Source organism: Palaemon carinicauda, chromosome 15 (assembly GCF_036898095.1).
Source record: "Palaemon carinicauda isolate YSFRI2023 chromosome 15, ASM3689809v2, whole genome shotgun sequence".
Lineage (NCBI taxonomy): Eukaryota > Metazoa > Arthropoda > Malacostraca > Decapoda > Palaemonidae > Palaemon > Palaemon carinicauda.
Genome location: NC_090739.1, coordinates 135,768,254 through 135,779,369, shown reverse-complemented (window position 1 = coordinate 135,779,369; position 11,116 = coordinate 135,768,254). Strand labels below are relative to the sequence as shown.

Sequence of the window (11,116 nt, the reverse complement as noted above, 5' to 3'; positions counted from 1 at the left end):
GTATCTATGTGTGTTTTGCAACTTTTACTGTGATTTCTTATGTTTGATTGTTCTGGATTTGATAGTCGACAACCCGTTCTATAGCTAATTCCCTGATGAGAGGAAACTCGGACTTTTAGCAGCCTCCTGGTGCAACCGATGTAAGTGCCGAGATCACATCTTGGACAATTATACTTATAAACGACACCGGAGGCAAACAGGGGGCTGATCTTATCCTTGACTTGGAAGAGTGAGCCGATAGTTCGGGGGTTTATGGGAATTAGTTTTAAATTAAGGGCAGGCAATTGTTCACTGAATAGGTTAATGCATTTTTTCCTAAATTTATTATTATGGAGAAAGGGAAATCTAGCAAACATACGGAGCTTGGGGACATTGTGGACTATTGGGGTTGGATTGAATTTAAGATTAAGTAGCTTATTAAGGGATCTATGAAAAATTGCTGGAGGGAAATAATTATCCTTAAAGTAATCAGCAAGGAAAGTCACTTCAGTATGAAAGGTAGACCAGCTTGATGTCAGATTAATGGCTCTATGGATCACAATTCTCAGCCCTCGCCCACAGCTCTTTTAATAATCTTAAAACTAGATGGGCTCCTATTTTTTACCAAGAATGATTATGACATTTTGAAAAACCTAGCCAGCGATAAAAAATTTGATAATTACTCGTCCAGACAAAGGTAAAGGTATTGTTATCCTTGACAGACATGACTACATACAAAAAATGAATGACATTTTAAACGACTCTTCAAAATTTACCAAAATTGGTGACCCAGACCTTTACAATATTACTAAACCCGAAGATAAAATCAACAGATTTCTTAGAACACTAAAACAAACCAAAGCAATAGATGAAAATACATATCAGGACCTTTTTGTAACAGGATCTACATATGGACTTATGTACGGACTGCCAAAGATACACAAAGAAGGAATTCCTTTGAGACCCATCCTTTCTTCCATTAACACTGCTAGCTATAAACTCGCCAAATTTCTTGTCCCTTTACTCCAACCACTGACTCACAACAAATATACATTAATAAACTCGGCCTCCTTTAAAGATGACATTATCACACAGGACTCAGATCTGTACATGGCGAGCTTTGACGTGGAATCTCTGTTTACCAATGTTCCCGTTGTCGAGACTATCAACATCATTTTAGACAGGCTATTTCCCACTGACGATTGCTTGTTCAACAATTTTAATAGAACTCAATTCAAGTTGCTTTTAGAATTAGCCGTGCTGGATACGCCCTTTGTTTTTAATAATACGGTTTTTAAGCAGACTGAGGGGATGGCCATGGGAAGCCCTCTCGGTCCTACTTTTGCAAACATATTTATGTGCTCCCTGGAGGAGCGAGATTTAGATGTATGCCCACCTAATTTCCGCCCACTCTTTTATAGACGCTACGTAGATGACACTTTCGCATTGTTCAGATGTAATTACCATGTTGATACCTTTCTTGAGTTTTTAAACAACCAACACCATAACATTAGATTTACGGTTGAAACAGAGACACAGAATTCACTTCCGTTCCTTGATGTGAGGATATCCAAGGACGAGTCTGGCTTTCATACTGGTATTTATAGAAAGAGCACCTTTACTGGCCTGGGGACCAATTTTTATAGCTCATGTTTTTTTAACTTTAAACTGAATTTCGTGTCAACTCTCCTCCATAGAGCCATTAATCTGACATCAGGCTGGTCTACCTTTCATACTGAAGTGACTTTCCTTGCTGATTACTTTAAGGATAATTATTTCCCTCCAGCAATTTTTCATAGATCCCTTAATAAGCTACTTAATCTTAAATTCAATCCAACCCCAATAGTCCACAATGTCCCCAAGCTCCGTATGTTTGCTAGATTTCCCTTTCTCCATAATAATAAATTTAGGAAAAAATGCATTAACCTATTCAGTGAACAATTGCCTGCCCTTAATTTAAAACTAATTCCCATAAACCCCCGAACTATCGGCTCACTCTTCCAAGTCAAGGATAAGATCAGCCCCCTGTTTGCCTCCGGTGTCGTTTATAAGTATAATTGTCCCAGATGTGATCTCGGCACTTACATCGGTTGCACCAGGAGGCTGCTAAAAGTCCGAGTTTCCTCTCATCAGGGAATTAGCTATAGAACGGGTTGTCGACTATCAAATCCAGAATAATCAAACATAAGAAATCACAGTAAAAGTTGCAAAATACACATAGATACCAGTCATTTTAATATAATAGGAAGAACCCGACATATAGATGAACTAACCACCCTTGAATCAATAATGATTAAGCTAACTGTACCTTCTCTTAACCACCAGTCGTCTTCCACCCAATTGTTTATTGCCTAATTACCTGTTGTTTTGTTTACACTCCCTTCCATAACAATTTTTCATGTCAGTTCTCCTTACGCTACCGCTGTGGGTAGGTGTCTTGTTCGTTCTATTACTATTATTATTATTATTATCATTATTATTATATATTTTTCTATTATTATTATTATAATTATTATTGAATTAATTTGTTTCTCTATATTCGCTCCAAGCCCTTTCACTGTTGTTCTGTGTTTCTGTTTTTACTCTGTTTTTATTCTTAATTTATTAAAAAGCTTTTTAATTTTGGTGTTGGTAAACGTTGTGTGTATCTTTTTACTTATACACAATTGATTTGTAATCGTTTCAGCCTGGAAAATGTATCAAGGTGATACGAAACGTCGGCGCAAATAAATGAATGAAAAAACAGAACGCGTCTCCCTACTTCAAAATGTTTATGCTTGAGTAATTGCTCCTGTCTCCATACTTATATATATATATATATATATATATATATATATATATATATATATATATATATATATATATATATATATATATATATATATATATATATATATATATATATATATATATATATATATATATATATATATATATATATATATATATATATATATATATATATATATATATATATATATATATATATATATATATATATATATATATACATACATATATATACATATACAGTATATATATATATATATATATATATATATATATATATATATATATATATATATATATATATATATATATATATATATATATATATATATATTTTTTTTTTAAATAATTAACTTAGCCGGTGAATATATAATAGCTGCTGCTCAGCGACTCGACAGAAAACACACACAAAAAACTCGCGAGCGATCGCTATGAAGGTTGCGGGTGTGCCCACCAGCGCCAACTGTCGGCCAGATACCACACATGCATGTAAACAAGCCTTCAATTCTTCTCTGTCGACCTTGACGACAAGACGTATCAATACTCGCTGTATAACCTGGAGTTTTCTCAACATATTTGGTGAAGTACTTCATTTTGGTTTGAGCTTTCGCAGTGCAGGTGTTTTTCCTCAACTTAAACTCTTGAACTCTTTATTGGACAGATTTAATTGTTGATGACTTGGATTGTTTTTTGGACTTTCTTTGACTAATTCAAAATGGCTGACGCTTCACAAGCCCCTAGATTTCGTAAGTGTAATGCTAGGGAATGTAATAGGCGTCTTCCAAAGGCCTCTCTCGACCCACATACTGTGTGTTCTAATTGTCGGGGTAAAACCTGTCAATTAGGAGATCGGTGTGAGGAATGCGTGGGCCTTTCGGAATTCGATTGGCTCGAATACGACAAGTATTCTCGTAAGCTAGAGAGAGATAGGGTAAGGAGGAGTTCCTCTAGGTCAGTAGATTTTTCCTCTCCACATGCCCCTGATCCTAATCCTTCCCCTGTAGTGGTTGTACCTAACCCCCCTTCTGGCACTCAGGAACCATCAATGCAAGACATGTTACGTGCCATTCATGCCTTGGGTAAAAGAGTTGAAGCGTTAGCAACTGATCGTAATCAACTCATGGCTGACGTTAAAGAGCTTAAGTGTCAGAGTGCCACAGCGGAAAATAGTGGGAAAGTGATTATTGCGCAAAGTGTTGTGAACAGTGTTGCGACCGAGGGTTCGTCTGTTCGTGCCTGTCGTTCACCTAGTCCGAGACATCTTGCAAGCTCCCAAGCCCAGGGGAGAAGTAATGTCGTACGACTTATGGGTTCGAGAGGCCTTGATCAGCGAACAGACGTTCCCTCTATGGTATCAGGCGTGTCTCATCAAGATCGCCCCTACCATAAGACGAGAGAGCCCATTTTCTCCTCGTCATCCGAAGGCTTTTCGCATAAGAAACCGTGGAGCAAGGTTTCTAGGCCCCTTAAGCGAAAGTCGGTCCCTTCAGGACAGGTCTAGCGTCCTGGATGCAGTCATTGGGACAGTTCTGACCCGTTGCAGTCATCGGATGACTGCTCGCCGCCTAAGCAACAACGTTACACAGGCTTAGAGAGTCTTGGTGTAGGCAAGGTTGTGCCGTCTCAGACGTTAACCCCGTCGTTTACCGCACCCATTCCCGTTGATCCTAAATGGGTTATACTGCAAGACATGCAGACTAAGCTCGCCTCCCTTATGGAAGACTATTCTGCCGATAAGGTTCACGTTGATCCTCGCCGTTTATCTCATCGAGATCCTGGCCTTCAGCCGCCCAAATGAACCTTTGCTCGTCCTGTTGACGTTGGCGTAGCTAAGTCACGTCAATCACGCTATGTAGAGCCTCACTCGATGCGGTCACGTGTTGACTTTCAGCCGCATTTGGACGTTAGGCCACTTCCTAATGCTCCTGTTGACGTTCAGGACGTTCGCCAACCAGCGGAGTTGACTTGTTTTGACGCTGAGCGTCAACCACCACAGTCTAGAGTTGTTTTGACTGCTCAGACTAGGCAGTCAAAACAGTCTCGAGTTGACGTCGAGCGTCCTCCCGCTCCTGTTGTTGTTGACAGTTCACAGACTGTTAAGCAGTTACATGACGTTGCGTCCTGGACTGCTACTAATGCACCAGTGCGTGTGGACTCTGCGTGTCAAGCATTGCCAACCCCTTTGCTTGTTACTCAGCAGTTGTCAGATGAGGATCCTTCAGATGAGGACGTTGCTGACCCTCAGCATGATCATCATCCTTCGGATGTAGACGAACCTCGAACAGTTCCTCCATCAATGGACTTTAAGAAAGTTATGTTAATTTTTAAGGAGTTGTTTCCCGATCACTTCGTCGCTGTTGCTCCTCGCTCGCCACCGTCTGAGTTTGCTCTAGGCTTACCTGCTAACATGCCAGCCTTTACAAAACTTGTGCTCTCTCGCTCTTCCAAGAGAGCTTTACGGCTTTTAGGCGACTGGTTGGAAACCAAGAGGAGTTTGGGGAAGACGGCATTTGCCTTCCCTCCGTCGAAACTCTCGTCTAGATCGAGCGTCTGGTATGCCATGGGAGAAGTTCTCGGCTTGGGAGTCCCTGCCTCTGCCCAGGGTGACTTCTCAATCCTTGTAGACTCTCCCCGCCGCCTAGCCATGAGACGCTCGAAGATTAGTTGGTCCTCCTCGGACCTTGACCATCTGCTGAAAGGCATTTACAGAGCCTTTGAAGTTTTCAACTTCCTTGACTGGTCTTTGGGAGCCTTAAGTAGGAAAATCTCATCGGCTGATAGAGATGTCTCCTTACTGATTATGTCCTGTATGGATAAAGCCATCCGCGATGGTTCCAATGAGCTCTCCTCCTCTTTTACGTCGGGAGTCTTAAAGAAGCGAGAGTCCCTTTGCTCTTTTCTTTCGGCAGGAGTTACTCCCTGTCAGAGATCTGAACTGCTCTTTGCTCCCTTATCAAAGTTTTTGTTCCCGCAACAATTGGTTAAGGACATAGCTTCTTCACTCGTGCAGAAGGACACCCATGACTTGGTGGCGTCCTCTGCTCGCAAAGGGACTCCTTCTACATCCTTTTCTGCTAGACCTAGGATAGACACTCCGGCGTCCAGATTTATTCCGCCCTTTCGTGGCAGAGCTCCCAGCAGGGGAAGTACTCGTGACGAGGGAAAGAGAGGAAAGAAGAGAGGAGCCAAGTCCTCACGTGGCAGAGTCTGACTGCCCGCAGCCTCAGACAGCAGTAGGAGCCAGATTGAAGAACTTCTGGCAGGCCTGGGAGAAGAGGGGCGCAGACCAAGAGTCTGTTCGGTTGCTCAGAGAGGGGTACAAAATTCCATTTGTACGCAAACCTCCTCTAGCGACTTCCCCCATCGACCTCTCTCCCAGGTACCGAGAGGAGTCAAAGAGACAAGCCCTGAACCTAGAAGTGTCTCTATTGCTAGAGAAGGGAGCGGTGGTGAAAGTCTCGGACCTTCAATCACCGGGGTTTTACAACCGTCTCTTCCTGGTACCGAAGAAGACAGGAGGTTGGAGACCGGTGCTAGACGTCATTGCACTCAACGTCTTTGTTACGAAGACAAAGTTCACCATGGAGACCACGAAATCAGTCTTAGCAGCGGTCAGAAAGGGAGACTGGATGGTCTCTCTCGACCTAAGAGACGCGTACTTCCACATCCCCATACACCCAGATTCCCAACCGTTTCTGAGGTTTGTTTTCAACAATGTGGTATACCAGTTTCGGGCCCTGTGCTTTGGCCTAAGTCCTGCTCCTCTCGTGTTTACGAGGCTTATGAGGAATGTAGCAAAATTCCTCCATTTATCGGGAATCCGAGCCTCCCTGTACTTGGACGACTGGCTTCTCAGAGCCTCGTCCAGTCATCGCTGTCTGCAGGATCTTCATTGGACATTGGATCTGACCAAGGAATTGGGACTTTTGGTCAACCTAGAAAAGTCCCAGCTGATTCCATCCCAAACTATACTGTATTTAGGGATGGAGATTCGCAGTCCAGTTTTTCGGGCTTTTCCGTCTGCCACCCGAATAGAGCAAGCCCTGCTCAAAGTCCAACTGATGTTGAAGAGAGAACGGTGCTCAGTCAGGAATTGGATGAGTCTAGTAGGAACTCTATCATCCCTGGAGCAGTTTGTCTCGCTAGGAAGGCTACACCTTCGACCTCTCCAGTTCCATCTAGCCTTTCACTGGAAAAAGGACAAGACGTTAGAGACGGTCTCAATCCCGGTCTCCGAACCAGTAAAGGCATGCCTGAATTGGTGGAACGACAATATCAGTCTGAGAGAGGGACTTTCCCTAGCAGTTCAGAACCCAAACCACGTACTATTCTCAGACACGTCGGATTTGGGTTGGGGTGCGACCCTGGACGGTCGGGAATGCTCAGGTCTGTGGACCTCAAGTCAGAGGAGCATGCACATCAACGGCAAGGAGCTTTTGGCAGTCCACCTGGCCTTGATGAAATTCGAGAGTCTCCTTCGAAACAAAATGGTAGAGATCAACTCCGACAATACCACAGCCTTGGCATACATTTCCAAGCAAGGAGGCACCCACTCCCTGACGCTGTACGAGATCGCAAGGGACCTGCTCATTTGGTCAAGAGATCGAGGCATCTCCCTGTTAACGAGGTTTATCCAGGGCGACTTGAACGTCTTAGCAGACTGCCTCAGTCGGAGGGGTCAGGTAATTCCTACGGAATGGACCCTCCACAAGGACGTGTGCAAGAGTCTTTGGGCGACTTGGGGTCAACCCACCATAGACCTCTTTGCAACCTCGATGACCAAGAGACTTCCAATCTATTGCTCTCCAGTCCCAGACCCAGCAGCAATACACATAGACGCATTTCTTCTAGATTGGTCTCATCTGGACCTATATGCATTCCCACCATTCAAGATTGTCAACAAGGTACTGCAGAAGTTCGCCTCTCACGAAGGGACAAGGTTGACGTTGGTTGCTCCCCTCTGGCCCGCGAGAGAGTGGTTCACCGAGGTACTTCGATGGCTGGTAGACTTTCCAAGGAGTCTTCCTCTAAGGGTAGATCTGTTACGTCAGCCCCACGTAAAGAATGTACACCAAAGCCTCCCCGCCCTTCGTCTGACTGCCTTCAGACTATCGAAAGACTCTAGAGCTCGAGGCTTTTCGAAGGAGGCAGCCAGTGCGATTGCAAGAGCGAGGAGAGCTTCTACCATTAGAGTATACCAGTCGAAGTGGGAAGTCTTTCGAGACTGGTGCAAGTCAGCATCTGTGTCCTCGTCCAGTACCTCTGTAGCCCAAATCGCTGATTTTCTCTTACACCTGAGAAAAGTTCGCTCCCTTTCAGCTACCACGATCAAGGGCTACAGGAGCATGTTGGCTTCGGTCTTTCGGCATAGAGGCTTAGATCTTTCCAACAATAAAGATCTACAAGATCTCCTTAAGTCTTTTGAAACCTCTAAGGAACGTCGTTTGGCAACTCCTGGATGGAACTTAGACGTGGTCCTAAGGTTCCTCATGTCAGACAGGTTTGAGCCATTACATTCAGCCTCCCTGAAGGATCTCACTCTCAAGACACTTTTCCTAGTGTGCTTGGCCTCGGCTAAAAGAGTCAGTGAACTGCATGCCTTCAGTAAGAACATCGGCTTTTCTACAGAAAAAGCCACTTGCTCTCTTCAACTTGGTTTCCTGGCCAAAAATGAACTGCCTTCTCGTCCTTGGCCTAAATCTTTTGATATTCCTTGTTTATCAGAGATCGTAGGCAACGAACTGGAAAGAGTGTTATGTCCTGTTAGAGCTCTTAAGTTCTTTTTAGCTCGTACTAAGTCATTACGAGGTAAATCTGAGGCATTATGGTGCTCAGTCAAGAAACCATCATTGCCTATGTCAAAGAATGCTTTGTCATATTTTATCAGATTTTTAATACGAGAAGCTCATTCCCACTTGAATGAGAAAGACCGATGTTTGCTTAAGGTTAAGACGCACGAAGTTAGAGCTATAGCAACCTCCGTGGCCTTCAAGCAAAATAGATCTCTGCAAAGTATCATTGACGCGACTTTTTGGAGAAGCAAGTCAGTGTTCGCGTCATTTTACTTAAAAGATGTCCAGACTCTTTACGAGGACTGCTACACACTGGGTCCATTCGTTGCAGCGAGTGCAGTAGTGGGTGAGGGTTCTACCACTACACTTCCCTAATTCCAATATCCTTTTTTAATCTGTCTCTTGAAATGTTTTTTAATATTGTTTTTTTTTGGGTTGTACGGAAGGCTAAGAAGCCTTTCGCATCCTGGTTGATTTGGCGGGTGGTCAAAGTCATTTCTTGAGAGCGCCCAGATTAGGGGTTTGATGAGGTCCTGTTGGTATGGGTTGCAACCCTTCATACTTCAGCTCCTGGGAGTCCTTCAGCATCCTAAGAGGATCGCTGGGTTTCGTGAGGAAGACAGACTTACAAGGCAGAGTAATCGTCTAAGTCAACTTCCTTACCAGGTACTTATATATTTGGGTTTTGTTATATTGATAACTGTCAAAAACTCTAAGCATATACGCTGTAAACTTAATTAACTCTGGTCTCTACCCACCGCCTTGGGTGTGAATCAGTTATTATATATTCACCGGCTAAGTTAAATATTTAAAAATGATATTTTAATTATAAAATAAATTTTTGAATATACTTACCCGGTGAATATATAAATTAAAGGCCCTCCCTTCCTCCCCAATAGAGACGCAGCGGGACGAGAAGAATTGAAGGCTTGTTTACATGCATGTGTGGTATCTGGCCGACAGTTGGCGCTGGTGGGCACACCCGCAACCTTCATAGCGATCGCTCGCGAGTTTTTTTGTGTGTTTTCTGTCGAGCCGCTGAGCAGCAGCTATTATATATTCACCGGGTAAGTATATTCAAAAATTTATTTTATAATTAAAATATCATATTCATATATATATATATATATATATAATATATACACATACATATACAGTATATATATATATATATATATATATATATATATATATATATATATATATATATATATATATATATATATATATATGTGTGTGTGTGTGTGTGTGTGTGTGTGTGTGTATATATATATGTATATATATATATATATATATATATATATATATATATATATATATATATATATATATATATATATATATATATATATATATATATATATATATATTTACATATATATAAATATATATATGTATATATATATATATATATATATATATATATATATATATATATATATATATATATATATATATATATATATATATATATATATATATATGTATGTATGTATGTATATATAAAATGTCTACCACAAATCAGGAACAAACCTAAAGAAATTTTAGTTAGAGATTTATTTATTTCTGTTTTGCACTATGTTTTGCATGTTCATATCAATGTATGGTTATGTATACGCTACTCTTTTTTTTTCTAGAATTGTCGATAATTCTGAGTGGTACAACAAACTGAACGTTGTTGACTTCTTGCGCATCGTTGGGAGAAATCTTCGTCTCGGAGAGATGATGTCTAGAACCAGCGTGCAGTCAAGGCTCAATTCAAATGAAGGCATAAGTTTTACAGAATTCACATACCAGGTATTATATTCTTGTTTGTATTTCATATTTTTAATACATTTTTCTTGATAGGATTCAAACCTTCGATTTTATTGAAATATCTAGAAAGAGGGAGGCAACTTTAGTAATAATTTCCAGTGCAGTATGGTTTTAAAGGTTTCTCACGAATGGCAGAGGCAAGGGACACTGACCATCAGCACCCAACCCCCTTCTCCACCTAAGCTAACATTAGGAAGGGCTAGACAGTGACTGCTGATATTTCAGCAGGTAGACCTATAGGCTCACCCAAGCTCCCCTCCTTAGCTCTCTAGGATGGTGAGGTTGCAGACACTACAAGATACTATTGGGCCTGACTAGGTCTTGAACACCAGTCCAGCAGATTGTCAGGAAGGGACATTAACAATAAGCTACTACACGCCGAAAAGAATCTCAAGAATGAGTACTGATAGGGGTGGTGAGAGAATAGGAGTTTAAAGTATGTGTGAATATTTCCCTCTTCCTGAGAAGTTTATATCTCTGAAGATGTTGGTAAGAATTCTCTGCAGTCTCAGTTTAAATAATACTGTCATAGCTCTGCAATCAGCAAAGTCTGATTTTTTTTTTTCATGTATGGGATATGAGTAGGTGATCTGGTCTATATCTTTTATTGAAAGTTTTGAATACCAGTAAATTAAATCTATAGTATACAATAATATTTGTGTTAGAATATTATGCAATTCATCTTTCTCAGTATACTGAAGTAAATTATAGTCATCCCTTCCTGTTTTTGATGGTTGTAT

General features: G+C 41.4%; 1 protein-coding gene across 1 annotated transcript in view; it reads left to right on the top strand.

Moving 5' to 3' along the window:
• TyrRS-m (Tyrosine--tRNA ligase, mitochondrial) overlaps nt 1-11,116 on the top strand; it is a 106,145-nt gene that overhangs the window by 92,299 nt on the left and 2,730 nt on the right. Inside the window, exon 5 of the mRNA XM_068388725.1 lies at nt 10,199-10,358. Within this exon, the coding sequence (XP_068244826.1) occupies nt 10,199-10,358 (160 nt within the window). The remainder of the gene's footprint in view (nt 1-10,198; nt 10,359-11,116) is intronic.